General features: G+C 32.7%; 1 protein-coding gene and 1 pseudogene across 1 annotated transcript; one reads left to right on the top strand and one right to left on the bottom strand.

Annotated features, from left to right (window-relative positions):
* Nucleotides 1–10492: 10492 nt before the first annotated feature.
* On the top strand, nucleotides 10493–13284 carry LOC114369491 (ribosome production factor 2 homolog). Its single transcript, XM_028326724.1, has 6 exons — nucleotides 10493–10652; nucleotides 10742–10945; nucleotides 12029–12274; nucleotides 12366–12608; nucleotides 12700–12765; nucleotides 12911–13284. Exons 1-6 carry the CDS (start codon nucleotides 10584–10586, stop codon nucleotides 13025–13027), a joined length of 945 nt encoding a protein of 314 aa, XP_028182525.1. The 5' UTR covers nucleotides 10493–10583; the 3' UTR covers nucleotides 13028–13284.
* Nucleotides 13285–14349: 1065 nt separating this feature from the next.
* LOC114372463 lies at nucleotides 14350–18137 on the bottom strand (annotated as a pseudogene).
* Between the last annotated feature and the right edge of the window lie 465 nt (nucleotides 18138–18602).

The following is an 18602-nucleotide window of genomic DNA, read 5'->3' as shown; positions in this document are numbered from 1 at the left end:
ACTTTTTCCATTGCAAGAGATGTGGTGAGTATATTGCTTGCTAAGATTGTTACTATATGCTTTGCATTAGAAACATTAGAGATGTGTGTTAAGTATTTAATTTGTAGCTTATGTATTATGAATAAATAGAACCCTTGATCAATATCCATAAGTAGAGCTCTAAGTATGTAATTAATAATCATACCCAATATAAATTAAAATTCATGAAGTTCTAAGTGTGTTTTGTGAACTCATATTCATTTTACTGCTCAATTTTTTTCAATGTTCAAGCCTAATAATTTTCGGCTTATTCCTACTATCCCTACAAACAACTACTCTACCACAAACAATCTTAAGCATATGTTCACTACTCTTTTCATTGCATCTAAATTTAAGTTTAGGATCTAACTTCAGATAGCTTTTCTACTTGAACCTCTCTATGTACACTAACATATTCTTATCATTTTTGCAAATTCAGTGCTTCAATTTTACTGTAATTTGAATTCGATTTCATATGGAAAGAGCTAATAATCAAGAAATAAATCAAGTGAAACCGCAAGGAATGCTTCATATGTGCTTGGTTATGGGGCAAACCATTTAACTAGGGGACTCGTTCAAGGTTTTTATTTTCCAAGCCTCTTATTTATTTTAGATTTTTTAAATTCTAAGTTTATTTGTGTTTTCATCTCACTATTTTGTTAAAACTCTTCTCATTATCCTCTAAAACAACTCTTCTCATTTTAGCAACAACTAATTATTGCCTCTGCTACACATTATATTTTCCAAGTGTTTTAATCAGTGCACGATGCCTTTTTTTAAGTTCATTTGTTTTGGTTAAAAGAAGATGCACTGAACCAAATAGGGATGAGTAATTTTCACATTCCATAATAGCTATTTCACAATGCAATTTTCACATTCCAAAATAGTTATTTTGGAATAGGGGTATCTAATTATTGGAGTATTTTCTTCATTGGTATCTCTTAGGAGGTGCAAAAAGTAGAATTCTTAATCTAATAACACATTTCATTTACATATTGGGTCGCTTCCAAAGTTCCAAACCAAAAATCGAACTCAACTGCTAGGCTGAGAAAAAATCATATCCAAAAAATATCGGTTTTTTGGATCGATTTTTATTTTTTTTATTGGTTCGGTTTTGAACATTCATAGTTTCCCTCTTCCCTTCATCAGTTGACTAAAAGAGTAATTAAGTAATATTAATTGTGTTATTTATTTAATAGAAATAAATAATTACAATAATAATAATAATAAATACTAACAATATACAATAAAAATAATAATAAATTATTTTTATTCATTATTAATTTTTCTTTTTTTTTCTTTTCTTACTTGCCAAACAACTTTAATTTAAATATTTGTCCTCTATTTCACTTTAACAAAATAAAATCTTAATTTTCACTCTTTTACACTCAACTCCCTCCATTTCTAAATATAAGACTCTATGGTTTTTTCTCATTAATATACTAGCTTACATTGTCTTTTTAATTATTAAACTTTTCACTATTTAATGTGATTAACTTGTGTTTATTACATATTGTCGTTTATTATAACAATTCGCAAGGAATAGACAAAATACTTTTTAAATGCAAAAATAATGCACTAACCAATGCTTGACAATGCTTCAAAAATAATGCACTAACCAATGTTTGACAATGCTTCATATTGTGCATATCACCTACAACATATTAATTAATTAATAATTTGGTATGGATTGTCTAGGTTTGTTTCCTATATTTGTTTTGGTTTGAAGTGCATGGATTTGTTTTTTTGTTAAATTACAGGTTGGGTTGGCTGTAAAACATAATAAATATTGGGAAAAAATTATGACGATTCCTAAAAATTTTAGAAACTCATCATAGAAAGTCTATCTTTTATGATGATTTTTCTCAAAATCACCATTGATGATGATCTTTCAATGATGATTTTCTAGGAACCATCATAAAAATTTCATTTTCTATGATGGTTTTATGAAAAAATCATCATAAAAATTCATGTAAAAAGGCTTATATTGTAAAAACGCAACATATTCTAAGACAGTTTTAAAATCATCATTGAAAGTTATCCACATTCTACAATGGTAGATTACATGACAGTTAAAAATCATCATGGAAGACCCAAAAGAACTATCATCGAAGGCCTTATTGTAGTAGTGTTTTACAACATAATGTCTTTTGTGTGTATCAACAAGTTTTTAGGAAGGAAGTGTCTTACTGGGACACATGTATTGGTGTGGATGAAAAAAAATCCTCAAATACATAAGATGGAGTACACACAAAAGAAAGACGTGTAGGATGAAGTAGAACTCTTGTATCTAATGGAGTACACACAAGTTTTTATGTTCCTAGTCTATCTAGGAATTTAGTTTCAATATCTAAATTTGATGTTATTGGATACTCTTTTAGTTTTGGTAATGGATGTTTCCGTTTATTTAAGCATAATCATCTCATTGGTATTGGTGTTCTTTGTGATGATTTATATAAATTGAAATTAGATGGTTTGTATGCTGAAACCATTTTAACTCTGCATCATAATGTTGGTACTAAACGTAACTTAGTGAATGAACGATCTGCTTTCTTGTGGCATAAACGTTTAGGTCATATTTCTAGAAAAAGGATGGAAAAATTAATAAAGAATGAAATTCTTCCCGATCTAGATTTTGTGGATCTAAATATTTGTGTGAATTGTATTAAAGGAAAACAAACAAAACATACAAAGAAAGGAGTTATAAGAAGTACTCAGCTTCTTGAAATTGTGCATATTGATATTTGTGAACCTTTTGATGTTAATTCTTTTGGAAAGGAAAGATACTTTATTACCTTTATTGATGACTATTCACGTTACAGTTATGTCTACTTACTGCATGAGAAATCTCAGGTAGTAGATGTCTTAGAAATTTACTTGAATGAAGTAGAAAGACAATTAGACAAGAAGGTGAAAGTTGTTAGGTTTGATAGAGGTGATGAGTATTACGGAAGATACGATGAAACTGGGCAACACCCAGGTCCATTTGCTAAACTTCTTAAAAAACGTGGCATTTGTGCGTAATACACAATGCATGGTACACCACAACAAAATGGTGTATCAGAAATGCATAATAGAACTTTAATGGATATGGTTAAAAGTATGTTAAGTAATTCAATTTTACTCATATCTTTGTGGATGTATGCCTTGAAAACTGTCATGTATTGGTTGAATAAGGTTCCTAGTAAGGCAATTCCAAAGATACCTTTTGAACTGTGGAAGAATAGGACTCATAGTATAAGGCACTTGCATGTTTGGGGTTACCAGACAAAAAAATAAGGGTTTATAATCCACAAGAAAGAAAACTGGATGCAAAAATAATTAGTGGATATTTCATTGGTTATTCACAAAAGTCAAAGGGGTATATGTTTTATTGTCCTAATCATAGTATGAGAATTGTTGAAACTGGAAATGCAAGGTTCATTGAAAATTGTGAAATTAGTAGGAGTATAGTTCCATGAGAAGTGAAAATTAAAGAACTTGGAGTGCAAGTCCTTTTAGCTTGTGTCTTTAGCAGTAAGGTGATTGCTCATTTAGTTGTTGTTACAAACAATAATGAAGAAGCATAACACAATAATCAGCCCATGATACATAATGGACCTATTATGGAAGAACCACAAGAAGTAACATTAAGGAGGTCTTAAGAGAAAGGAGACCAATTATTTCGAATAACTAAGTGGTATATCTATTGTCATACCCTAATTTCATCCAGGCACTATCGTTCGTTGATCTTTTGATCCTTGCAAGTCGACTTGTGGTGTTGAACGCCAGTTACAGTGCGAAACAGATGATAATTTAGTGTGTTGATCAAGAATGCAAAAGATACCAAAAAAAGGGGGCAAAAGGGTCTTTTCCTTGGTTTTCTTAGACCCTAGCTCGCCCAGGCTAGCCTCTAGCTCGCCTGGGCCCCTAAATTACTTCAGCCTGAAGGAACCAACTCACCTGGGCGAGCCAGTTACTTCAGGAGTAAGTCTCAGCTCGCTTGGGCGAACTCCAGCTCGCCTGGGCGAGCTACCATTGTCCCAAGTGCCTTTTTTCTATAAATAGGCATGAAGAGGAGCTGAGGAAGGGGTTCCAGGGGTTAGTAGTGAAGGAAATTGAGAGAAGAGAGAAAGAAGAAGAAGAAAGAAGAGGAAACGAAGTTGAGGCGCTGCCGAATCGCGACTGTAATCAATCTCTACGTTGTTTCTTGTTCGATGTTCTTCGTGCAACCATCAGTTAGTTTTGTTTTTAAGATTTGAATGTGATCTATGCACCCTTAGGGGTCCCCTTTGTTGTTTTGTGCATATTCATTTCCTCCTTCTATCATCGGTAATCTCATTTTCTTTGTAAAGTTCAATCTTAACCGATCACTAGTGTTGTAAAGTTGTCTTTAAAATGATTGAAAGTTAATAAACAAAACCAAGGTAAAACCAACTCATAAATAACTTCTTTTTATCAAAATATTACTTGAGATCGTTTCAAGTTCCAACGCCTTAACGATTATCTCCGCTTTTCAAATTTAAAAGATCGTTTCAAGGTTCAACGCCTTAACGATTCTCTCCTCTTTTCAAAATTTAAAACATTATTTCAAGATCCAACGCCTTAAACGACTTTTTGTTCGCAATTAAAATGAATCTTTCAAAAGGATAAAAGCAATTTGACACACAAACTTTCTCAGTTTAAAGAACTACGTAGGTCTGAATTCCTCATCGCACTTAAGGATACGTAGGAGCAAGGGCAACACCCTTGTCGAACCCAAAAAAAATAAAAATATAAAAAGGGAAAATAAATAATTTTTGAAGTCACATTTTTGCATACTCGATTAAAGGCTGAGGTCCCTTGTGACGGGCGTGTAGGGTGCTAATACCTTCCCCATGTGTAAACAACTCTCGAACTCTCATTTTCAAAATTCGCAGACCTCTTTTTGGTTTTTCTAATGTTTTCCCTCAAATAAACGTTGGTGGCGACTCCCACGCGTTTTCCTTTTTTGGAAGATGCTCTTATCTATTTTTGTGCGCACTCCCGTCGTAGGATAGGTTGCGACACCTATATGGAACAAAAATAGACTTAAGCATTAATGATAATGATCAAGTTTCATTTTCACAAGCTGTAAGTTGTGATAATCCTAAGAAGTGGTTAAATGCCATGAAGGAAGAGATAAATTCCATGGAACATAATGGTATTTGGGACCTTGTAGAATTGCCAAAGGGTTGTAAGAGATTTGTTTGTAAATGGGTCTTCAAGACTAAACATGACTCTCATGGCAACCTTGAAGGTTACAAGGCTAGACTTGTTGCTAAGGGATTTACTCAAAAAGATGACATTGATTATAAAGAAACGTTTTCACTAGTCTCACAAAAGGATTCTTTCAGGATTATCATGGCATTAGTAACCCATTATGACTTGAAGCTACATAAGATGGATGTGAAAACTGTCTTTCTTAATGGAGATTTAGAGGAAAATGTTTATATGGACCAACCAATGGGGTTCTTAATTGAAGGAAAGGAACACATGGTGTGCAAATTAAAGAAATCAATATACGGTTTTAAACAAGCATCCCAGCTATGGTATTTGAAGTTTAATGATACCATTGTTTCCTTTGGATTTAAGGAAAATATTGTTGATCGATGTATATATCTGAAGGTCAGTGGGAGTAAGGTTATTTTTCAAATCATGTATGTTGATGATATATTGCTTGCAACTAATGATATTAATCTTCTTCATAAGACTAAGAAGTTTCTCTCTAGTAGCTTTGAAATGAAGGATATGGGTGAGGCAAGTTATGTGATAGGGATAGAAATGTTCCGAAATTGATCACAAGGATTATTAAGGTTGTCTCAAAAAACATATATCAATAAAGTACTAGAGATTTAGGATGGACAAGTTCTCAACATCACCTGTTCCAATTCAGAAAAGAGACAAATTTAGTCTTGCACAATGTCTTAAAAATGATCTGGAACAAAAACAAATAGAAGCAATTCTGTGTGCATCAGTTTTTAGGAGTATTATATATGCTCAAATTTGTACTCGACAATACATAAGCTTTGTAACTAGAATGTTAGGAAGATATCAAAATAATCTGGGAATGGAACATTGGAAAGCTACAAAGAAAGTTCTGAGATACTTACAGGGAACGAAAGATCACATGCTTACATATAGGAGGTCTGATCACCTTAAGGTGATTGGGTACTCAGACTTAGACTTTGTTGGATGTGTGGATATGAGAAAATCCACTCTTGACTTAGTATTTCTCTTAGCCAAAGGAACAATATTGTGGAAGAGTGCAAAGCAATCACTTGTTGTTGCATCTACCATGGAAGCTAAAATTGTAGCATGATTTAAGGCTACAATTCAGGCTAATTAGCTACGAAACTTTATTTCAGGGCTTGAAATTGTCAACAGTATTGCTAGGCTACTGAAAATATATTATGATAACTCCTCAGCAGTATTTTCTCTAAGAACAACAAGTAATCTAAGGGTGCTAAGCATATGGAATTGAAGTACTTTGTCGTAAAGGAAGAAGTTCAAAAATAAGAGTATCAATAGAACATATTAGCATAAACTTTATGATAGTTGACCATTTGACAAAGGAATAACCGCCTAAGACATTTATAGAACATGTTGAAAGTATGAACATTATTGTTATTCATGATCATTAAGTGTAATTTACCTTATGTATTTTTAATGACACTCTCAGCTCATTTATGATATGTTTCTGATTACTTGTTCTCTATGTTTGCATGCATATTTGTATTAGAGTAATGTTAACAGGTTTTGTCTTGAATAAAGACATTATGTTGAACCAATGATGTACAACCGTCATGACTCGAATTGGTTTCTATTCTTAATCATGAAATTATGATGTACCCAATGTATAGAACAATTTAGTCATTTTAATGTGCATTATGTTAGTTTAATCTATTTATTTATTTAGTCCATAATGTTTAGTAATGTCACATGAGCCAAGTGCGAGAATGTTAGAATTAATGTCTCATGTGAGAGGCATGTGACTTATGTAGAGACTAATAAATAAATAATTAATAATTAGGGACTAAATTGTAATTGGGTAAAATAGGAGAAGTTTCTAAAGGCATCTGCTACTTGATGAGAGTAGTGGTTATAAAAGGGGTTAATACCCACTAATGTGAAACAAAATCCCCTTCCTGACAGAAAAATATTCTCTATAATCTCTAGTAATCACAAACGTAGAGAGACCAGAAAGAATACTCAAGGAAGTGAAATCTTGTTTCTCTCCTCTTCTAAAAAATCAAAGTACACAGGAGAAAAGTCTCATTATGGAGAAATATATGCATTGTTTATCTATTATTTTTGAGAATCATAGGTTTCAAAATCTTGTTGGTTTCCTATAATTATTAATCTAGGAAACCCTTAAAATGTTTACATGATCGTGTGGTTATGGGTATTATGATAGAGTAATTGTTATGAATCTAAATTTTATTTTAGGTTGAGATTGAAGTTGAGTTGTTTGAGAGTATGGGAATTTTATCATTTGAGGCTTGGAATTGTGGTATTTCGAGGTTTTGGAAATAATCTGGTTGTGCAATGTTTTTGTTTTTCAAGAAGGAATTGAGGGCAGTTTTGGAAAAATAAAAATCATTAAAACTCATATGCTTGCCTGGTGTTTCTTTGTTAATGTCTCTGACCTCCAAAACGCTTAAGCAAGGCAAGTGTAACATATTGTCCAAAATTAAGAGGTTTATTGTAGGGTTTTAAAACGGAGGAGTGATAAGTATAATAATAAGTTGAAACTTTAAGGAAAATTAGTGTAATTTACTCATAAAATTAAATTAAAATTTATATAAAAATATCTTTTAAAAATGTTCATTTATATATTTTACATTTAGCAATTAATTTAACAGAAAATTTTATCAAGTTCTTTTCAATCACTAAGGTAACATAACAACTTTCAATCACTAGCTTATATAGTTGTAATTGGATACAAGTAACCTACAACCTGATCAACCTAACTCAATTCATATATTTCAATCGTTTAAGTTGAGTTATTGGTTCGATTTGAGTTCATTTTATCTAATCCAATTATAGTTGGGTTGGGTATTAACTTGATGAGTTTTAAATCTATTTAACCTAATTAATTAAATCCAACCCAACCCAAGGTACATATAATATTAATAATTACAAATTATGCTCAATATAGTGTTAGTATAATTTGTATAAGTGGAGTTATTTTTTAGGTATGAAATGTTATATATTATTTAATCTTTCGAATTATATTTTTTTTCGTGTTTCTTTTTTCAAATTTTATAATATAATAATATTTTAATCAACTAAGTCAACTACCCAACTCAAATTAATCTAATTAAGATCGGATTGGTTTGGTTCAATGTGAGTTTTTTACAAAAATAAATTAGAATAATAATGAACCCAACCTAATTGCATGGCTTTTGTTATATCTATTCTCCTTTTTTGCTAAGTACACTTCCATTTGTTTTTTCTTCTAGTTTTTATCATCGTATATATTCTTTATACCCATAATGTGGATACATAATCATTATTTTAAAATGTATTTTTTAGAATAATGTTTTTATTTTTAACATTTTGGAAGTATTTTCCAAAAGATTTTTTTCTTCTGAAAAGTACTTTCTAAAATGTTATAAAATAAAATTATAATTTGGAAAGTACTTTCTATAATATTGTATTGTGTTCCAAAAAGTAATTTTCAAAATGTAAAAAAAAAACATATGAAAAAATTAAAGTTGAACACTAGGACCATTACGAAACCTATTTAAAGGAAAAAATGTAATTAGTGAGGCAAATGAAGTGGAGAAAACATATTATTGATATTGATCTTTCAATGTGGACAATTCTAAGAGATGTTTCGCTGCAACAACTTGAACAAATTTTAAATCTAGTCATACATTGTTGCATATATAAAATGAGAGACATTAATAATGTTGTGTACGTGAGTGGAGAAAAATAGATCAAGAAAAGTAATTGGGAGCATAAACATATTACATTGGAGTTTGAAGGATGAAAAAATCTCAACACTAGAACAAGAGACCAAGCAAGAGAAGAATAAAGGGAGATTGAAGCAAGAGATCAAAGGGGGTAAGGTAGTGAAAGAGAGCAGGAAGTGTGATGAAAAAGAAGGGGATGTGTTGTTGCTATAAAAGAGGGAGTGTGCAAGGGAGAGAAGAATATTTACAAGAAAAAAATGTTATTTAAGTAATGAAATTTTCAGAAAAAGCAAGGAAATGTACTTAGAAAAAAGGAAATGGATATAGCAGCAACCAATTACATTTTATTAGGCTGGGTCTTAAAATAGTTGAAACTTAACCCAATATGACCTAACTACTTTCCTGCTTGCAAGCATCTTTCAACCACTAGTTATTCTTGTAGCTTCTAGTTAATTCTGTATTTTTCAATTAATTTTCCAATTGCTTTTGTTAAACATAACAAACTCTTAATACAATACAAAAAGAAAAAAAAACATGGTTTTCAAAAACAAGTTTATAAAAAAAATAATGGTTTTAATATTGATTTATTAATATATTTTGAAAATAATTTGAAAACGACTCCATATGAAAAAATAAAAAAAAAATTACACTCATAAGATAAAACTACCAAAAAATTGATTGAGTTGTTTAAGATAAGAAATATGATGTGCAATTATAAGAAAGCGTGAAATATAATTAAAAAAATAGAAGAACATTTTCGATAAATTTATTGGTTTGAGATACTCTTATGCGCCATGTCACCATCTAAATTTTAACATAGGAGCAAGTGCAAGAATGATTTCAGGCCTTACTAAATTAAAAAATAAAAATTACTTGTTTTATTCTATGCAAATGTGCAATGCATAATACGATAAATACTTTTCATTTTATAATAAAAATATTTTTCAAGATATAAATTATATTATAATTAAATTTTAAAATAAATAATTTTTTAATATATAAATTATATTTTAGATTTATGATATTGTGATATAAGATTATTTTTAATTATTGATAATTTTTAAAAAATATTAAAATTTAATCTACAAATATAAATTGATCGATAAGATATTAAGAGAAAAAAAATAAAAAAATGCTCTCTCACTGAAAAATAGTTTACAAAACATTTTCGATTTATTTGAAAATATTTTTATTCAAGATAATTAATTTAATATATATATATAGTATAAATAATAAATAATATAATTATCTGTTTATTTCATGTTATCATATATAATAAATTTATTAATTTTCTAATAATTATCTTACAATCCATATCGACAATAATTTGATGATTGAAAATATTTATCCAGTAGCAAATATTAATCTCTAAAATATATCTAATTATCTATCATCAACTATTTGATATCCTTCAGCAAATCTCACTAAATAGTTGCGAAAATAAATATCAATAAAAAAAAATCTCACTAAATAGTAAATACACACTGAAAAAAAAAATCAAAATTAAAAGACTGAAGAAAGAAAGAAAAACAAACAAATAAAAGGGCGTGAATTTAGTTGAATAGAAACAAAGGTACAAAACAAAAACCCCTCGTCCGCTCCAAAACCCTAAAACCTGAAAGCATACGCTACTTCTGCTTCGTTGCGATGTTGGAAATCAAAACCGCCAAGACCCGCAAGGGCAAGCGGGAGCTAGAGAAACGCGCTCCCAAGCTCGTAACTCTACATCCCTCTTCTCTCTCTCTCTCTCTCTCTCTGTTTTCCCAGAAAATCGTTACATTTTCCGGGAAAATCTTTTTTTGCAGGTGGAATCGGGGAAGAAGACGCTGATCCTGCACGGAACGAAGACCAGCGGCGTGCTGAACGCCGTGCTGGCGCAGATTTATCACCTGAAGAAGGACTGTGCCGTCAAGTACAGCCGCAGGAACGAGAACGTCAAGCCCTTCGAGGCCGGCGGCGAGACTTCGCTTGAGTTCTTCTCTCTCAAAACCGATTGCAGTATCTTTGTGGTAATAATCATTATTCTCTACTCTGCTAGGGTTACGAATATCGGAATATGTAATAGCTTGGATTTTAGTTATGGAGATGTTAGCGGTGATTGGTGAGGTAATATCAGTAATAGTAGTGTATCTAACTTTTGTGTTGTGCTAATTCAAGGCCTCTTTATAAATAAATAATAAAAATACGTTTCTATGTGATTATTATGTGATAGTAATGGAGAGTAATGGCTTTAGGTAGTGTTTGGATAAGGATTTGCAAAAAAAATAAAATTGACGAAATTTAGTGTGCATGAGATTTTTTTGGTTAAAGATGACAAGTATCCTCTTTAGGAGGCAATTCCGCTTGAGTCAGGTACCAGCGGCAAAGCTCTCCCTTTTAGTATTTAACGCAGCTGCATACAGGACTCAAACTAGAGAACGAGTCCATGGGAATTTAATTAGATTCCTTAATTTTTTAAACTATTTTGTTTGGATAAGAGGTAATTTAAATTTCTATTTTTTCAAACTCTGTTTTGTACTCAATTTCTTGATTTCTGACAATTTACAACTATGAAAATATTGTTTAACATAAAATAGAAGCAAATATTAATAGTTGTATAATTCATAGAAGTTTAAATTGAGAAAAGGGGGGGGAGAGAGAAAGAGAGGTGCATAAGAGAACGAGCATTCATCAAAGTTTTGGGATGAGTGTTCACATTGAGACCATGAAAAAGATGAAGAATTTCTAACAGGATGTTTGGTTTAACATCTACTAAGTGTAGATCCCCATCAAGATCAACGCAATACACTCTAATGTCTGTGTAAACTTGGGATTTGATATGAAAATACTGAGAAATGCATGTTTCAAACGTGCAAGCAAACACCCATAAAATTCTTTCATTTTAGGTGTTGTTTGAAATTCCTTCATTTTTCTTTGAAAACAATCCTTATAAATTTTATATCATTTTAAAAATTATTTCGATTTGATATCCAAATAAGTCATTATGATGTATGCTGCTTTAAATTTACTTAAAAGTTGAATTCCTGTCTAAAAATTTCCCCATCTAAACACACCACTAAGGCTTTTTGGTTTTGGTGTTTGTATTGTTGCAGTATGGATCTCACTCGAAGAAGCGGCCTGATAACCTTGTTATTGGGAGAACTTATGATCATCATATCTATGATTTAGTGGAGGTTGGAGTTGAAAATTTTAAACCCATGGAGTCTTTTAGTTATGATAAGAAGTTGGCTCCTAAGGAAGGGTCAAAGCCTTTTATTGTTTTTATTGGAGAAGGATTTGAGGCTGTGGAAGAGCTAAAGCATTTGAAGGAAGTTTTGCTCGATCTTCTTCGCGGTGAGGTGCGTTGTCATTGTTTTTTGTTGTCTTGCAACGTCCTTTTCGCTTTTGGCAGGGATTATATTAACAGAAGTAATGTGATGCATCATCCAGGTTGTGGAGAATCTAAATCTTGCTGGAGTGGATCGTGCATATGTATGTGCTGCCCTTTCTCCGAATCGTGTGTTTTTTACACACTGTGCATTGCGGCTGAAAAAGTCAGGCACCGTTGTGCCAAGGATGGAATTGGAAGAAGTTGGCCCGTCCATGGATTTTGTTCTTCGTAGGCATCGTCCTCCTAATGAAAGTTTGAGGAAGGAAGCACTGAAAACGTCGAGGGAGAAGCCGAAGAAAAAGGTTGGCAACATGTCTAAAATTTCTTTTGTTTTTATCTGTTAATGTAAAGTGAAATTATGTCTGAATTGTGTACTTGCGCTGTTGCTCACAGGAGAAGAATGTTAAAAAGGATGAATTACAGGGAAAGATTGGAAGTATTTATATCCCAGATCAGAAGGTATGACTAGTGTTTTCATAGCATTGACTGTTTCAAATTAGCTCCTTTCAGTAAAACTAAATGAACATCGCCTATGCATATGTTAGTTTTCTTTTCAGCCCTCTGAAGGATATCTAACCAGTTACAACAATTTGTGATTGTTTAGGTTGGAGAAACTCCTTTACCTTACAAAGCAAAAGGAGTGAAGAGGGAGCGCCGAGAATCGAAGCGGAAAAATGAGAGTGATGGAAGTGCTTCAAAACGGAAGAAGGAAGATTCTTAATACTTACAAATTACACTTGTTGTCTTTCCCTGGCATCTGATTATAATAGAATGATCAATTGTAGATCATATGATATTAAACTGCATGTTGTTTAGGTGTCATGAATATTCATGATTTTCCCCTATAAGGGGGGGTTTTGCCATCATTTTATTCAGCGTATTTTTTTCCCCTTCATATTTTGCCAAGTTGAAATGCAGTCCTTTGAACCATGAGTCTTAGCTTCTACTGTTAGTATATCAGTTCAAAGTTTAGATGGATGCTTTTCATTTCTAATTAGGTAGTGTTGGATTATAGCATTTTATTGTTTGCAGCGCCTATTTGCAAGTGATCTTCTGTTTTTTTTTAAATGGTCGTGAGCAGTTTCAAACAAAACAAATCTTTCCGTGACAATGCTGTTTGAGTAATTGGTGCGGTGTATAAAATGGATTTTGAACAAGATTTTTTTTTTTTTAAAGTAATTTTTAGGTGTGAAACTATGAATCCACCTAATTTTGAGAAATGAGAACATAACGTACTCTTATTTTTTAACCGCCATGATTCATAGTATTATACCTAATTTATACAATAATTCATATATCATTTTTTATGTCTCTCTATCATTAAATAATTTTTGCAAACTCTACGAATCTACCTTTTTTAATAAATTTAAAGATATTTATTTATTATAAATTTAATCCTCTTTATATAAAAATTAGAATAATTGAACTAGAACATTTCTAGAAATCTCTCTTGAACGAGGAGTTTTATCAATATCATATACTTTATTTCCTTAACTGTATATCTCTTTCAGCTTGATCTTTTCATTTTTTTATTTCTGAATTGAATTTTAGTATTTTTTTTAAATTATCAAATATTTAAATTAACATTATATTTAAAAATTTAAATTATTTATCATAATCTAAAATATAATTTATCTATTTAAAAATATTTATTATTTATTACAAATTTAGTTATATAAAAATAAATATTTATTTTATGCATTGCATAGAATAAAATAAATTTAGTTATATAACATATACTTAATATATTACAAATATTTCATTTATTATAAAAATTAGATATATAAAATTAAATATTTGTCATATGGGCTAAATTACTAATTTTAGCAAAAACCAAACTAAACATTTATATAATCGTGTGCAGAATATTAATATATTTTTTATGAGTTGCAGAGTATTAATATAATAAAGTAAATAAAAGTAAAATAACAAATTGAGAAGAAGCATAAAATCAATGATCTTTTAGTAGAGCATATATAAGTATAAAAGGGAGAGAAAACAGGAAATCAACCAATTCATTTAAACAGCATACCTTATCACTCATATCAGGAATTCATGATTATTTGCAACAGGCAAAGCATAAGCATTGCAGAGAAAATAAGTCATAAGTCCCAAAGAGGGGTTTGATGATACCTTAGACCTGTGAATGTTTACTTAAATCATTCATCAGGTGAAAGGAAAAGTATGATTCACCTGAATGGAAGTTGTCAATAATTACACAATTAGAATTTACAAAGAAAAATATGGACAATTAAAGAATTAATTAATCTAAAAGAATAAGAAAAATTGAAAGTAAATAAGGAATGAAAGCAGGTGAAGGAATAATGTTTATAAGTCAAATGATTCAATAATATGACCCCTAGGAACCATAAATATAGCAAAGTAACCAAAGGGCAACAAGTGCAGAGGACCAAAGAAGCCCTATGGATCAAAATTCTTAGACCTATCTTCATTTGGCTGACCAGATTGACCATCTGTTTCACCAAGAGAAGGTTCATCAGTTGGCCACGTATCAATTCCAAAACTTCCTAAGCCAATATCCCAGATATCTGAGTCAGACATACCACTTGTGACTCCAAATTGTGGAAACTCTTCATAGTTGACATGATTGCCCCACAGCTCATTCCCACTGCTTAAAGCAGCACCACTAACATTGAGGCCAGAGTCCCATATATCTTCTAGCTTTATCATGCCTTCAGTTCCAAGAGCAGAAAAATCTTGAAAGTCTTTCTTCTCCTTGGTCAAACCCTCTGGGAAGGAAGGAAAATACTCTGGAGGAACTTCTAGAATTGGACTCATGACACTCTTCCCTTTGAAGAGGGGGTCTTCAGCTCCAAAGGTAGATGATCCTTCTCCAATCATCATTTCTTGAGACGGCGTAATCCCGTGCACTGCAGCCAAATCATCTGATACAATATTGTCAATTTGAGCAGTAAGGTCTTCTGCACCTACTACACTCATTTCTCCTGCCAAACCCTGTGAAAGGTAGTGAGGAGATTGTTCAATGGAAACTGAACTTAGTTTTGGAGTTTCAGAAGACATGGCTATATTTCTCCAATCAGGTTGATACCTCACTATCTGCCCTTCTTGGAGAGTTTCTGCTGTTGTTGTTGTTCCAGTTTCATGGTGCTGTTTGACAAACTTCCTTACCACTCTTGGAGAATCTATTTCCTTTTGCTCCTTCTTATGTCTAAGGCGGGCTAAAAAGGCGGGGTTTTGGATCAACTTGGCAAGGAAAGAAACCATTTGTTTCTGCCTTTGTTCTGCAGATTGGAGCCTTAGATTCACTTCTCCTGCGTGGTGAGCTGTTCTTCGTTGCTCTTGCTGCAAATCAACCACCTCTTCCATCAGCATAGTCTTTTCTTTCCTAAGCCTTTCTATCTCAATCTCAACCTCTGACCCCCCTGCCTCGGTAGAAGATCCGATTCCAATATAGCTACCAACCGGCTGGGATTGAGATGACCTGCGCCTTTGGATGTTCTTCAGCAAGTGCTTCTTCCCTCGCTGGAAAGCTTCGTTGAAAAACTCCCACTTGTCTGTGTCAATCTTGCGGAATCCCTGAAGACAAACACCAAGTTACCTGAGAATGAATGGAGCAGAAGCAGAAAGCCCCAAGACAAGAATGAGGAGGAGGGAAAAGGGAAGAAAGATCAGCAAAGCAAAACAAGATATATGGTTTAGGTACACTGAAACTTAGGCACTATGAGCTAATAGAGAGAGCAAGCTTGTATTGGATTAATGCAATCTGCAAATCCAAAGCAAGCTTTACACAGACATAAGGAAAAGTCAAAATGACACAAACAACCCACAGAACCCTGAGTAGTAGTACAGTACTACCTGTGAAATATGAAATCCCTTCTACAAGAGGAGGAATATTTCTCCTGTTGCCACTTCCAATAGTAGTAGTCTCTCATGTCTCAATCCTAACTACAATGCAAATGGTAAACATCCAAACCATATTCTTATTACTCAATTCCATAAGTAATGATATGTGAACATTCCATCATTGAGAAATATTCCTTAGGAACAAATAGCAGATTCAAAAAAGTACACCTCAAGATAGCAATTACAAATAGCAGATTCAACATAACAAAATATTAGAGTAGTGATATGTGAACATTCCATCATTTCAAACGATACGATATGGGGCACGAGCTAGCTTGAGGGTTGATGAACTCTCTTAATTTAAGCAGAATGCCCTTCACTCGTTAGAAAGAAAAGAAAATAACCCGAAACTGCTAAATCCCTTAGGAACACCTCATTAACACCTACTATTTATCTCTATCTTTCTCTTCCTTTTATATTATATTACCTATTATACCTATATATTTCTCTCTTGGCTCTCTTTATCTCTCTAGGTGTCAACTAGAGTGGAGGTGTCCTACAATCTTTATTCAAATATGAAACCAACCCTGCCTTTAACAAATGAGAAAACACAAGCCAAGAAACTTAGGGCTTGTCTGATTGTCTTCTCACTATTTGTTTTAAAAATTGTTTTCTAAATCAATTTGATACAACTTAGCGCTTAATTTCTCATCCAAAACCCATTAAGTTTTGAAAATCGTTTCTAAAACAAGAGTTTTAAAAATCAAAAGGCAAAAACTAGGAGATGTTTCCCCATCTTTTGGTTTTCTTCAAGTACTCTCTATCCAAGTACTCAAAAAAACAAACTTTTAAAAAACAAAAAATATGCTCATGGGACAAACACTTCCCAATATGATCAAGGGCTGGGACAGACAAATTTCTAAAAACAAAAAACTATTCTTGAAATAAGTAAACAAACAAACAAGGCCTTAAACAAAGTTAAGCATCATTCTACCTCCCTCCACAAACACACTACACACCCAACCATTACAAACCCACACGCATTCAGAAGATTCCTTCATTCTAATAAATAACACGACCATCCAATCCAAGAATTAGTACACAGTACACACCATAAAAACGCCTAAAAAATTTTACACTCATACATTCCCACTCGATACATCAACTTGTCCAATCAAAGTACATCAAAGTACATACATATGGTTAAGAGAGAAGTAAAGAGCGAAAAGATCACGGGTTTGATCCACTCTATTAACAAAACTAACATAACTAACAGAGATATAAAATTGAACCAATGGTTGAGAAAGGGAGACAGAAGAGTTCGAGGTTCGAATCTCCAAGCTGCTGAAATTTCTAGTCAAACTATCAAACTAACATTGATAAAAAAAAAAAAATCTAACATAACAAACTAAAATTCGCCCATAATAAAAAAAAAATACTTACATACCAAATTACAAAAACAGCCAAAGAAAACATTACATACCAACCTACCCAAAAAACAAAACCAAAACACAGTTATTTCTTTGATTGAAATGATACTCACATAAGTATTGAGCTGGCGAACGAAGCTGGAAAAGTTGTTGTGCTTGAAATGTCGAGGAAGGACAATTCTCGCGAACTCGAGAGGGTCCCACACGACGAAGCTGAGGCCCGTGGAGTTCCACGAGATGATCGGGTCGAGAGTCGGGGCGTCGACGAGGTCGAAGGTCTTAGAAAGAAACGGAGGAACCGGGTTGACCATCTCCAAGGGCTTGGGACTGGGAGAGTTGTTGCCATCGTTGGGGTTCATGTTCAAAGAAGAAGAATGAGGAGGGGTGAGAAAAGAAAAGAGAGGGAGGTGGGGATATTAAAAGGGTGTGAGGGCGGTGGAGGGTGGAGAGGTGATGGCGGTGGAAGGGAAAGGCCATTGCACAGTGAGAGACAGAGTGTGTGAGAGAAGGAGTTTGAGGTTTTGTTTTTGTTTGGTTTGTTTCCTGGCAGTTACGTTGGTTAGTTGCAACTGGGGGTGGTTACTTCTTGGTTGTGTGTTGCGACCGCGTCTAGGGCTCACACGTAGGACTGTTGTTGCTGTTCATTGGTTGGGTTGGATTTTGAGAGCGACTCCTTCTGTTGTGTTCACACTCGACAGTGCTGTCAACTTGTCTGGTCGCCCAACCCAACTTTACCACCCAATCGCGACAGCTTGTCTTTTTCTGGGGATTTTTCATGGGCCCGCGGGTCTTCATTTTACTACTTTTATTGGAAAATAATAATAATTGTGGTGAGAAAAAAAGTAAAAGACAAATAGAAAGTAGCAAGCTTTTTTTTTTTTTTTTTTTGTGATCCTAGTTGTGAGTGGGGTTTTATTTTTTTTGGCAGTTTATTGAACAAAGGAGTTTATTAAAGTATTTCTGTAAATAAAATATAATAAATAAAGGTTAATAAAAAATTCCAACCAACGGTCAGAGTGGAGTTGGATTCAAATTCTTTAA

The sequence above is a fragment of the Glycine soja genome, chromosome 10 (assembly GCF_004193775.1).
Source record: "Glycine soja cultivar W05 chromosome 10, ASM419377v2, whole genome shotgun sequence".
In the NCBI taxonomy this organism is placed as follows: Eukaryota; Viridiplantae; Streptophyta; class Magnoliopsida; order Fabales; family Fabaceae; genus Glycine; species Glycine soja.
The sequence above is the reverse complement of the archived record's forward strand: the minus strand, read 5'-3'. Positions and strand labels throughout refer to the sequence as shown.